Source organism: Mustela erminea, chromosome 8 (genome assembly GCF_009829155.1).
Source record: "Mustela erminea isolate mMusErm1 chromosome 8, mMusErm1.Pri, whole genome shotgun sequence".
In the NCBI taxonomy this organism is placed as follows: Eukaryota; Metazoa; Chordata; class Mammalia; order Carnivora; family Mustelidae; genus Mustela; species Mustela erminea.
The window spans coordinates 44324162-44336885 of NC_045621.1; the positions used below are offsets into that span (position 1 = coordinate 44324162).

Genomic DNA, 12724 nt, shown 5'->3' on the forward strand with positions numbered 1-12724 from the left:
CATTGAAAACGGTAAAAATAAATGTTAATAAGTTATAAAGATACCATTACAAGAACGAAATGGATGAAAGGGGTCAAAAAGTGTAAATTTTCAGTTATAAAGTCAGTAATGGAGATATAAGGTGTTGCAAGATGACTGTAGTTAACAATATTGTGTCACATATTTGAAAGGTACTAAGATACATCTTAAAAGTTCTCATTACAATAAAAACTTTTTGTAACTATGGTGGTGGATGTTAACTAGACTCATTGTGGTCATTTTGCTAAATTCACAAAGATCAAATAATTATGTCGTACACTTGAAGATAATGTCTCCTTTCTCAATTATTTGTCAATAAAAAAAGATTTGAAGATGCAGGGGCAATCGGCACCTTTTTATAAAAAAAGAACGAGAAACAGGTCATAAAGCCTCCAAATCACCAGAAGGAATTCCGCGGCGAGCCTGTGCCCGGCGGGTGGAAGACAGGTGCCCGGAATCAGCGACACCTGGTAGATGAATAAGGGCGTGGCTTGGTCCCGGTTGCCAGGCGCTGGCAGGACCTTGGGTACGAACCTCTCGCAGCGTGCAGCCGGCAGGGGAGGGGCGGGGAGCCGCGGCGCGTCCGTTGCTAAGGTCGCGACGCCCTGGCGACGGGGGCGGGCCCGGCGCTCTGCGCATGCGCCGCTGCCGACTCCGGTGCACTGTGGGATGGGAGCCCGAGCGGCACGTCGAGGCCAGAGCGGGCGGCGGCGGCGGGGCCGGCGGCGGCCGGGGAGCGCGGCTTAGGCTCGGCTGGCCGGCGGGAGCGCGGGCGCGGGCGGCGCCGCCATGAACTCCGCGGTGGTGAAGCGGACGCAGGAGGCCCTGGGGAAGGTGATCCGGAGGCCGCCGCTGACGGAGAAGCTGCTGAGCAAGCCCCCGTTCCGCTACCTGCACGACATCATCACGGAGGTGGGTGCCGGGCCGGGGGCCGGGCGCAGGCCGGGAGTCAGCGTCCCGAGTGGGGGTCGGGACCCAGACGCGGGCGGGGGGCCGGAGTGCAGGTCGGGACCCGGGTAGGGTTCGAGGCCCAGTTGCGGGCCGGTGGCCGGGGTGCGGACTGAGGGTCGGGACCCCGGGGTGGGGGTCAGGGCCGGAATTCAGGACCCAAGTGCGGGCCGGAGTGGGCCCCCAGCTGCGGGTCAGGGCCCAGGAGCGGGCGGGGCGGGGGTGGGGGGTCAAGTAGACGTCCTGGGGCAGGGCGAGCCCGGGTGGGGGGTCAGGGCGGGGGGTCAGGGCCTAAGTGTGGGGTGCGGGCTGGGTTCCAAGCCGGGAGTTGGGGCCCAGGTGGAGGTCAGGGCCCAGTTGCGGGGTGCAGACCCGGCCGGGGCCAGAATCAGGGCTGACGTCAAAGTTGGACCTCCTATAGCCTAGCGCAGGCCCTGCTAGAGGAACATCCAGTAGGCCCAGTTCTGCGGTGCCTCTGTACTGAGTTCTTTGCCCTCATCTCTCCCCTTCTCATCCCTTCTCCTGGGCCGGCTCTTCTGGCTCCTTGAGCATTCTTTCTTTCCAGACTACCCTTGTACCTGTTAGCACTCTTCTAACATCCTGCCTGGCAGAGGCGTTTCTGGGGTTCTTTTCCCCCCTTCAGTGCCTCGCTCATGAAAGGTGATCAAAAATCATTGGGGAATTAAGTGATTTATTTTTTATCCTCATATCCACAGTTTTTCTGCACACTTCCGTCCATGGTGATCACGTTTTGGATGCTTAATAAATACCTGTGGATAAACTTGCTGAACGTGGTTGTAGTGGGACCCACAGGGGAAAACTGTACGAGAGCAGGTTGATGTTGGCTGATGAAGGGCACAGCTTCACCTCCGCTGAGATTGGTCGTCTGTAACGTTTCCCCAGTGGAAGGTGAATTACTGGCTGATGGAGACTGTACTTATTTGTTGCCATATCCTGGATTAGCTGAACTGGGTAAGGTACACAGAAGGTGCACAGCACACATTCTTTGTTGAAGGAGGCTGTGTAGGCTCCTGGTAACTCATCTCCATGGTGCACTTAAGAAGAGCATTGAACTCAGGGACTTGGGCGTGGTCTCTGGTCTCTGGGAGTTAGGAATTAGGCTGAACTTGCAGATTTCCAAGGGTTCTGCATATTGGTCCTCAGACTTCATTTCTTACTCTTGCTAACAGGTTGGGTATTTTATTCTCCACAAGCTTTGCTTTATCATTTGCTGCCTCAACTTAGTTTATAAGGTGTACCTCTGTGTTGAAAGCCCTAACTGTGCTTAGAACTCTCTGGAATCCCACACACATCCCAGTGCTGTCTTGCCTAGCCTCTTGTAGCTGGGGCAACACTTCCACCTGTCACTAGACGGTGTTTGGGGAAGGGACACAGCTGTGTGCTGCATTACTTTCGAAGTAGGCAGGTAGTGCCCTTGAACCCAGAAGGGAAGAAGTGAGTTAGCAGTGACTGCAGCACTTACCATACCCTCACGCTTTTATCTTCTGTTAGTCCTATCTCCCCACTGAAGTGGAGAGCTGGGAGGCAGGCCGTGGGGATAGGCCTCCTCCTGTGGGTCTTGGTGTGGCACTGGTCTCCTGGAATGTCAGAGTGCCTCGAAATGAGGAAGGGGGAGGGACTTTCAAGCAGGAACTGACTTGGTGAACCAGCAGCCAGGTTGTGTGGAGGCAGTTAAGAACAAGTGGTCTGCTTTTCTTTCATGGTTTTTTCCTAATCTAATGCTGAAATGAATTTCTCTGCTTGTGGAAAGGTAAATACATTAATTGTCACCTGCTTGTTAAGAATTTTAGAATGATCAACATATTGGAAAGCATTTTCATGTAAGAGGTAAAGAGCATCCTGAAAATCTTAACTCTGAGTGTTGTTTTCACAAGTCACCACATTAGTAATTTAGCCATAGCTAAACTGTTTCTTTCATAAATCAAAGCATTGATCTTGTAAGTTTAATGTTTCTGGTCCCTTTGCTTGCCAGCAATATAGGAAAACCTCAGAAGAGACAAAATGAAAAGGCTCTAGGAGTATGAAGTGTAGGATACTCTTAATATTCCGTCAGGAATATATCTTCTCAGGAGAAATGATAGCATGGCTCTTAGGTAGTTGATGAGAGTGAGAGCCAGCTTACTAGTGAGGCGTGCTTGGTCTTGGAGAAATTGCCTCATGTTAGCATGGGACTGTCCATTTTCCAACGAACATGACTTGCATGAATACATGTGCTTTAATTCCACCCACAACACACACATGTAGGTATATTCATCCTTCCTGCATACAGGGCAGCTGGCACTTGCCTTTCTGGTTTATTTTTTGGAAAAAGAAAAGAAAAGAAAAAAAAAGCTTGTTGCTACTCATTTTGTTGACTTTATAGGGACTGCTTGCATTTTGAAAAGCCCTGGTCTGAGAGAACGAGGAGCTTGGCTATCTGTGGGCGTGGGGAGGAACAGGGAAAATCACCACCCCTAAAGCTGGTTCAGGGTAATGGGGAGCTACAGGTTGACCGAGGGGAGGGACAGGAAGGGAGAAACCAAAAGTGACAATTGCACAGAGCATCCCCCTGTTGTAGTAAAGTGAGTGAGAAGAAAGACCTTTCCGTCCAGGCTCAAAACCCAGGCTGAGAGATTCCTGTTCTTTTCCAAAGTCCATTCTCACCCTTGGGCCTGAGTGACCCTCGTAAGATACTGTTCCCCTGCCTCTGAACTTTCAGGGCCTCCTCGGAGTCCTAGGTGAGAGTCCATATTCTTGGTGGCTTTGACAGCCATCTGGATCAGGCCCGGCCTGACACTGGCCCTGCCAGACTCTGGCCTCAGACTCCTCCTGCCCTGAACTTGTTCTGCTCTCTTGAACAGGACCTTCTGGGTCCAGGACCTTTTGTAGGGATTGTTTAGCCTGGCACATGGGTCCTAAACACCCCTGCCTGCCACTAGCCCGTGGGCTCAGTGTAGATCCAGCGTCTTCTAGGAAACTTCCCCTGACACCCTGGCCCCTCCTATATTCGGACCAGGGACTGATCCTGTGCTTCCTCAGCATTCTGCAGGTCTGTTGCAGTGTTTACCTGTCCACACTTCCAGGCTGGGTTCCGCCTGTGTAAGGTCTCCCGGACAGTAGACACTTAAAAGCTGGCTGAGTTATGTGGGAGGGAGTTAAATCCTGGATATGGACAGACTCCGGCAGCTCTGACGGTGTGCGGTTCCGGGGCTGAGGCTGACACAGAGGCTGCTGTGATAGGTGCTGACCACGGCCTTGATCTTTTGAAGGTGATTAGGATGACCGGTTTCATGAAGGGCCTCTACACAGACGCTGAGATGAAGTCCGATAATGTTAAGGTAGGCCGGGGGGCGGGGGGCACCCCTCGTCCTTACAGTGGATGTGTATCGTTTATATGCTGATGGGTGTTGAAATACAAGGTTGATTAATTAATGAATTGTGCTGTACTCTTTCTCATTTCACTTTCTTATTCTTTCCAGCTGCATATCCTGCTAATTTTATCCACTGAGAAAGGGAACTAGTGTTTTAAAGGTCCCTGCTAGCCTCCCACTTCAAACTAAATGCTTTGTTTGTTTTTCTTTTGTTACAAAGAGTGAATATTTCCACATCTGACCTACTTTAAATAGTAAGTGTGCCTGTTAAGCAAACTGAAGATGATGGAGACTTTCTTGGATGAGTTTTTCATTTGTATTTTAAATGGAAATCTTTCAGGATAAAGATGCAAAAATTAGCTTCCTTCAGAAGGCCATAGACGTGGTGGTGATGGTTTCGGGAGAGCCACTGTCAGCAAAGCCAGCACGGATCGTGGCTGGGCACGAGCCTGAAAGAACAAACGAGCTGCTGCAGAGAATTGGCAGATGCTGTCTCAGCAAGGTAACACGGAGGGGCCAGAACACAGATGCAGCAGTCCTGAGAGACAAGGCGGGGTGACAGGCACCCGCAGGGTGGGGGGCAGTGTCTGAAGAGGGAGCCCTGGGTGGTGTCTGCCAAGCGCAGTGCTTTGGCCTCAGAGTTCCAGAAGGACTGAGTCAGAACTATACAGTGAAACAAAGGTCTGCCATACCAGGTTCTTCAGGTGTTAAGTATGAATGAGGGAACTTCGTGGACACTGGCTCTTGGTGGGGGTGGCGTGCCCAGCGGCCAAGACCTGCTGGCTTTCTCCTTTAGAGCCTCCTTCCAGGGCAGGGGCTGGGGGCTGGATAACTTGCTGGGCTGCTTCCTCGGAGCTTATGGCATGGCCCTGTACTCTGTCTGCCTTTGCAGCCTTTTGTGTCTGCTTCTTTCCTTCCATTCCTTCCTTCCTGTCTTCTCTCTCCTCTCTGCCCTCTGTTTTTCCGATCCTCTTCCTTCTGGCTACTAACAGCGGAGCTGCGCTGCCTTCAGAGAAAGCCGGTGTCACTACATAGGGAGTGATTCGCTACTTCCTGAGATCCTCATTGTGGGTTGGAGACTTGGCCTCTCTGCTTAGATCCAGCCCAGGCCATGCTTACTAGGGATGCCAGAGGGCATCTCGGCTTGGCGATACCAGCTGGGCATTTCCAGGGCCTTTCTTTTTTGTGGGATCTAAGTCGGAGGGCAGAGCTAATCCGGCCCTTCGTGTACCTGATGGGTTGTGGGCTGGGGCTAACCTTCCATGTTTCCAAAATAGGCAAGAGGGTGGGTTTCAGCCTGCCATGGCAGGGGTGGGGGTGAGGATGGGGATGGGAGCTTGTGGTATCAAGGAGGCCTCCAGTGCGTCCTACCCTGATCTCCATCCAGATCTCAGGTTCGGAGGCACACAGCTGATTTCTCCCATGCCCTGGCTTCGTCCCCAGTCCCCACCCCTGCATCCTTCCTGTTACTTCTTTTTCAAAACACTTTTGACTCCCACATTCCCTGCTTAATCCTTTGCCAGCTTCCTGTTGCCTGTCTGTGGGCACAGCCAGCTCTGTGACCTGGCTCACAAGGGTCCTCGAGTTGCTGCTACCCCTCCCCTCCTCTCTCAGCTCCTACACCTGCGCCTGGATGCTGAGGTCCTTGGCCTTGGTCATGCCCTTCGTTTCTTCATCTGGCTCTGGTTGTAGATAGGTTGTTTCCCGGAGCCCTGGCCTTTCGTCTCTCCGCGACTGGGTAGGCACACTGGTGTTTAGCTGCCGCATCTGTCCTCTCCTCCGAAACCCAGTGTGTCCTCAGCATGACATCTGGTGCCCGGTGTGATGGTCGCTCCGTGTATCCTTGGGGAGCAAGTGAGCATGTCAGTGAGAGGGATGCCTGCCCGGAGGTGTTGGAAGCTTCTGTGTGGAGTCAGGGAGGCCATGGGAGGGTTTTGGGGTTCAGTCGAGCTTGAGTCAGATCATTCTGGGAGACCCTTTCAGTGCTGGGCCTTTGCGATCCTGCGGGAACCATGTGGCATCTGTGGAGTCACGCGCGGTAGCCGTGTTGTCCTTCAATGACACGCATGTCTACAATTGAGCCAGTTCAGGGGGATTGAAGTGGGATTTGCTTAGCTTGAGTCGACTCTGCTGGTCATGTCCGGAGTGGTATACTTGGTGACTGATAACAGCATTTCCTTCTAGTAGCTTATCCTTTGACTTTCACGTCCACGTGGTTAACGTGTTTAGTGAACTGTCCACGAATGTGGACACTTGCTTTGGTCTCTTGTGCTGATCTCATTTTCACCTTGTGTTCCATTTCCTCCCATTCGGACCACAAGCTCTCCAGCGACGAGGCGGTGAAGAGAGTGTTAGCTGGAGAGAAGGGGGATCTGAAGGGAAGGTCCTCACTGATGTCAAAATCTCAGGAATTGGACAATAAGAATGCACAAGAAGAAGAGCCCAGAGTTCATAAAGATAAAGAGGTGAGTTGCAGGTTGCACATATTTGAAAATAATGAGTCTTTCTAGAGTTCAGGTAAAGACATTTAAAAAAAAAAAAGTGATATTGTTGTTTGACCTTCTTTTCAGGATAAAAGGAACTCTGAAATTAATGAGAGGAGTACAAGCAGAGATCGGAAACAGCAAGAAGAAGTGAAGGAAGAGAGCAAAGCAAGAGAGAAGGACAAAGAGAAGGAGAAGACGAGGGAGAACGACCGTGAGAGACATAAAGATCCTGAACGAGACAAGCACCGCGATGGGGAGAGAGAACGAGCCAGAAACCGGACCAAGCAGGACAGAGACCGAGGCAACAGAGACCGCGACAAAGACCTGGACCATGAGAGAGAGAGGAGGAACGAGGGAGGAAAGGAGAAAGAGAGGTGGAAAGACCGGGAGAGAGAGCGTGAGCGAGACAAGGCCCGGGACAGGGACAGGGACAGGGACAGGCGGAAGCTGAAGGATGGGGAGCACTCCAGGGACCCTGACAGGGAGAAGAGCAGAGAGCATGACAAACCTGAGAAAAAGGTAAAGTCCTGCTTGAAAACCTCTGTCTTTAAGAAGAGTTTGTATTATTCTCAAAGGTGTTTCCCATCTTTGTCACAGTGCGATGGGGACTCTGCTTCTCTCCAGCGCTACGGTAAAGTGATGCCACTCGGGCATTCCCAGTAGAAACCCAAACGGACACCAGTTTTGCAGGGGTTCTGAGCCTCTGGCTGCATGTGTGCATCTGGGTGCTTTTTGAAGATGGGGGGCCCACCCAGTAGCTACAGGAGCAGTCCTTCCAAGCTGCCTCGGTTGTGTATGTGCTCCTGGGCGTGGCTGAATGTACGGAGCCTCAGGGCGCCTCTCTAGGTCTTGTGGGTGTCAGCAGATACATACAAGACTTCCGATTACTGTAATTTTTGCTTAATTAAATTTTCAGGTAAATTTGTGGTTGGCCAGAAATTTTGTTCAGTTGCCATGTTTTCTAAATGTGCAAGTTACTTTTGGGTTCACTATAGGTGGTTCAGGTCTCCGTTAGGGGCTGGCCCTGCACATGGCTGTTCTCATGGGGACAGTGTGTTACAGAGTGTCTCTGGAGGGTTGTGAAACTCTCTTGGTCTCCAGCTGCCAGGAAGGAGGGAGTGGAGGTCTGGACAGATTCAGGGTCAGAAGCGTGGGGAGGGGTGGGGCCTGTGCAGCACTCATGACTCCTGCGGTAAAGGACCAGGTGTCCAGCTGGTGGTGCGGTGCCCCTCACCCTAAGGGGACAGCAGGCTGGGCTGCGCAGAGCCTGGTGCTTCCAGCAGGAAGTTTCAGAACCATCGTTGAGCTTGACGGTCATCCCTTGCTTTTCAGTCTTCACCGGGCACAAGGTCTGCGGCCTAGTCTCTTCTAGGCCTTTCATCAGGACGTGTTGGTCAGAGACTTGACTGTGGCTCTGAGCTGGGGCTTGTGGGTGCCCTGTACTTCCCTTTGAGAATATTTCTTGATGGAGAGTCTGAAGCTTTTGCCTGACGAGAATCCTCTGTTGGAAAGTTGCCCCCTCCCCCCGCCCCATAATGAGCTGTGGCTGTGTTTCCTGGTGGCTGGCAGTTTCTCTTGTTCACTCCTTCCCCTGTTTCCAGATTTCCCCCTGTTTTATGGGGGCGTGTCCAAGAGATTTGGCCTGGTGTGGGCATCCCATGGGTCCCGCTGTCCCAGAGTTTCCTGGGAGGTGCTGCCCCAACCCCCTTGACCCCTGTCGGAATGATCCGACGGCCCTTGTGGAAGCAGGCAGCATACCAGCTGCGGAAGCTCAGGCCTGGAGGGGGACGGATGCTCGTAAGGGAAGGGTGCTCTTACTGCTGCTCAGCAAGAAACATCTTGAACCTCGATTTGGTTTTAGGTGTCACAGATTTGAGGAATTCTAAGAATATGATGAATTTTTTTCTTAACAGTCCTCAAGCTCAGGGGAGGTGTTCAAAAAGATGCCAGATGGATCTTTGAAAGACTCCAAAGCTGAAACAGAGGTAAAATTTGAAGAATAACTTCCAGAGACATAAACCATGGCTGTGTTGACGTGGTGACACCATGCTGTGGTCTCCTCTAGTCTGTGGGGACCCTGGGGTGCAGGGGATGTGGTGTAGGCTCATGCATGAGCCCTAATTTCTATGCTGGGCTCTGGGCTTCCCTTATATACTTATTTGACGGGTATGACGTGGGGTACAGAGGGATGCGGGAGTCATTTGGGAGAGGCTCTGGGTGAGGATCCAGTTTCCAGGCAGGCTGGGACAGCTAGGCTGCCAGAGGGATCCCTTCGAGTTCTGTTTTGCCTGTGTGAGGTCTGGTGGCGTATGTCCTGTGGCCAGAGCAGATCGTCTCCCTGCCTCCAGGCCCTGGAGATTCGACTCAGGCCAACTTCCCTAAAGCACTTTGCATTTCTGGGGACGTGTCCAGGCAGCTACAAGGAAGGTGGACCGGGTGTGACACAGAGGCTGGAAGGCTGGTTAGGAGGGAGTTACGGCAGGCTGAGCAAAATCTTAGGGCTGCTGTGTGCTCGGTTTGAAAACGTGTGTGTTTGCACCCAGAGCTGTCACGATGCATGCGAATAATTAGCAGATAGCAAGGGAGATGGGGTCCTCATAAACATACCCGGTAAGACCATACTCAGTGTGGTTGACGGGTTGCTGGGCTTTGGACTGCTTTGCAGAAAGAAGGATTTCTGAATTTAGAATAAGGGAGGCCTGAGAGTCCTCTGTTCACCCTCAGGTCTGGGCTGCTGAGCTGTGCGGAGTTAGTGGTTGATGTGTCCTATTGCCTCTTTGTTCTTCCTCGAGCAGCGTCTGCATAGTAAATCTCGATGCACTGCTGTGTCGTGCCTCAACTAATTCTGTCTGTTCTCCTTTCTTTAAGACCGAGATTTCCACTAGAGCGTCCAGGTCAGTGGCAACAAAAGCATCAAAACGGCGATCCAAAAATGCAGTGGAAGGTACTGAGGATTTATCATATAAGGAGCAGAAAATATGGGTATTAATCATAGTATCTGGTAGAAAAACCACCGTGTGGTCAGAATGCAGATCTGCCATTGGGGGGAACAAAGACTATGTGAGAAGGATGAAGATATGTCTCCCTTTCTCTCTCTCTCTGCATACACACACACCCATGTGCGTGCCTGTGTACATGTGTGAGCACATGACACCAGCGGCAGAGTACCCCCTCTTTGCTAGAGATCTGTCACAATCTAAAAGATGCGATCGAACTGTAACTTTCCAGAAATAGCTATCAGTCACCCTTGTTTTGTTGACTCATGTCTTTGAAGTGGTGGCTCAGTGCAGTCCTGACTCAGTGGCCAGCAAGGACTTGGGGTGCGGGGATCACTTGTAGGTGATGTTCCTGCATTTCAAAACAGCAGGCCCCATCTCCTGGGAGTCGTGCTTCTAAGATCTGAGATTGAAGTGAGCAGGCCTGGCTGGGGGTTTGCTTGAGGGTCGCACTGGTTCAGCCCAACCAGCACGCAGGACAGGAGGGTCCATCCAGGGCAGGCAAGTGCTGCTGGGGACCAGTGCTGTTGCAGGTTTTCAGATGAAGTGTGAGGTTACTCTGAGCAGTGGTAATATCTGAAATGGGGTCCTTTTTCTAAACTGTTAGAGCAGCGTGGCAGGAGAACCATGGTTGGAATTTCTCCTTCAGAATAGTACATAATGCTTTCATGAGCTTTTCCCTCTGCGGGCCATCTCCAGAGACAGGTTCCCCAGGGAGGCCTGGCACAGAGGGCAGGGACATTGGCCGTGTCGGCTATGGGGTATGTTGACCAAACCCTCTGCCCTATGCCTTTCCCACGGTTTCCAAGGCTTGCTGAGTCTGGGAGGTGAAAAATGAGCAGTGTTAGCTCCTTTGAATTGCTAGGGAAATTGTGCATTTTTATGTGTGTTTGTAATTTTTATTGACTCCTCGGGCTTGTCTGTCCTTTGCAGGGTTCCTCACTGCTGTGCTGGCCGTTGCAGTGTTATTCTTAATTTGCATAAGCTCACTGTATATTAAGAACATCTGCCAGTTTTTACATGAGTGTTCCCCTCACCCCGAAGTTCATTTCTACTCATTATGTTAGTTCCTGACTTGCCTGAGTGTTTAATTTTTATGCACTGGAAGTGACCAGTCTTTTTTTTGGTGGTTTATCCACAGATTTGAGAGATGAAGATTTGTGTTTTGTCATGCATTTTTGTACTTAATCTTTTTAGTTAGTTATTATTTTAATTCATGCTGTAAGGTGACGTTTATTTTTTCAGAGTAACTCATCAGGTGTTCCAGAATCATTCATTTGAAGCCATTTTATGTATTTATTCTTCTAGATTATTTTAAAACTATTGAGCCAAAGAATCTCCCCTCCCATAAACAGAACTAATAAACTGATCAGGTTTGTGTCGGACCTATGTTAAACTTACGCTTTCCGGATTTGGGGAAGATTGGATATTTCTGACCCCAAGTTAGTATGGGCGTCTCCCCATGCACGTGTGGGGCTGTGTCTGTTCGTCCTGGATCACGACAGTTTGTTTTTGGTTGGTTTCAAAGTGGCATCTCCCTCTCCTTGTCCGTTCCTCTGGTGACTGCTGGAGTGTAGAAGCGTCGTGGACTGCGGTCCTTGTGCTGCAGACTCGCGTTGTGTTCAGTATTAGCCCGCAGCTCTTCTGTCGAATTGTGTTTTTTGGTAAGCCGACAGTTGCTGTTGTCTGCTTTTCTAGTATCTTGGCATGTGCATCTGAGTTTGCTGGCGAGCGGGCTGCCCACGGGCTCCTTTTCTGTGGCCACTAAGAGAGAGGATCACTGAGGTTTGCAGCCTTCCTGATACTAGCCTTCCTGAGCCAACAAGCTGATGGCTCACCCTGCTGGTGAGCTGGGCACAGATCTCACAGTGCGGCCGCACCCAGCACAGCCTGTGCTCCACCCTGACCTTCTGCCTGACTTTAATGGGTCACATTTAGGCGACTTTCCAGCATCTGGCAGGAGGGGGAGGCACCCCGTGGCCCGAGGGGATCAGCCTTGCATTTACTGGAGTGTGGGGTGTCCTGTTTATTAAACATATTTAGAATCTTAAAGCTATTCTAGGATCTCTATAGAATCCAAAAAACATTCTTCTCAAAAGTACAATACTTTTGATTTGTTGTTAAGTGGCAATTATAGCAGAATAAGGTACTAAGAATGAGTATACTGTACAGCATTATGAATTAAGCTTAATACGTACTTTCATTACGCAATTTCGTATCAGGAAGAAGGGGCTCTAGAGCCAGTGAAAATAGTCTTTCCCCTGAAAAAGAACATAACTCTTCCTACAGTAAAGCTAAGAAGGAGCACACCGTGAAGCAGCTTGGTAAGACGATGCAGGCCCCAGAGGGGCTGTGACTGTTGGGGAGTTGGCACCTTGCTTCCCTTTGACCACTGAGCAGGTGGAGCCCTGTGGGCTGCCCTGCTGGACGTGGGGCTTGGGCCCAGAGCGGAGCGGGGGCAGAAGGGCCGTGAGCCTTGCCCGCTGAGTCGCGGGGCCACCCCAGCCACCAGCCTAGCACGGATCAGTCACAGGCTGGGATTTTGTACCCGGGTCTGCCCTTCTTTGTTCTGCAGATACTGATGGAGGACCTGCCCTTTTGAGTGCACAGTATGGAGGGACTGGACAGATAATCAGGAGACCACAGGGTGTGCCCTTCCACGTTAGCCATGAGTCTTCTGATGTCAAATGTAGGAGCGGGTGCACAGGCGGAGAGGCCCTGGGGAGGGGACGTCTGGACAGAGAATTGACTGGGGGAAGGAGGACCTGTGAGTGTCTAGGCTGGGGCAGAGTCCCTGAGCTGGGGACAGCCTTGCCTGTTGGAGGGCAGGAGGCCTGGCAGTGAGGCTGGGTGGGGAGGCAAAGCGATAGGGTCTGCAGGAATAGGCAGGCCCGAGGCGTTGGGC

The 12724-nt window shown here is 51.4% G+C and overlaps 1 protein-coding gene across 5 annotated transcripts in view; it reads left to right on the top strand.

Annotated features, from left to right (window-relative positions):
* Positions 1-654: 654 nt before the first annotated feature.
* Positions 655-12724, top strand: part of TRAF3IP1 (TRAF3 interacting protein 1) — a 68439-nt gene continuing 56369 nt past the window's right edge. For 3 of the 5 annotated variants that reach the window (XR_004288655.1, XR_004288656.1, XM_032355354.1), the window contains exons 1-8: positions 655-930; positions 4236-4304; positions 4678-4839; positions 6659-6802; positions 6908-7342; positions 8737-8808; positions 9692-9767; positions 12042-12143. Coding sequence is in view for 3 of the 5 variants with exons in the window: in XM_032355354.1 (XP_032211245.1) it covers positions 808-930; positions 4236-4304; positions 4678-4839; positions 6659-6802; positions 6908-7342; positions 8737-8808; positions 9692-9767; positions 12042-12143 (1183 nt within the window). In the remaining 2 variants the exon portion in view is untranslated. The remainder of the gene's footprint in view (positions 931-4235; positions 4305-4677; positions 4840-6658; positions 6803-6907; positions 7343-8736; positions 8809-9691; positions 9768-12041; positions 12144-12724) is intronic. The other 2 variants (XM_032355356.1, XM_032355357.1) reach the window with 2 other exon arrangements.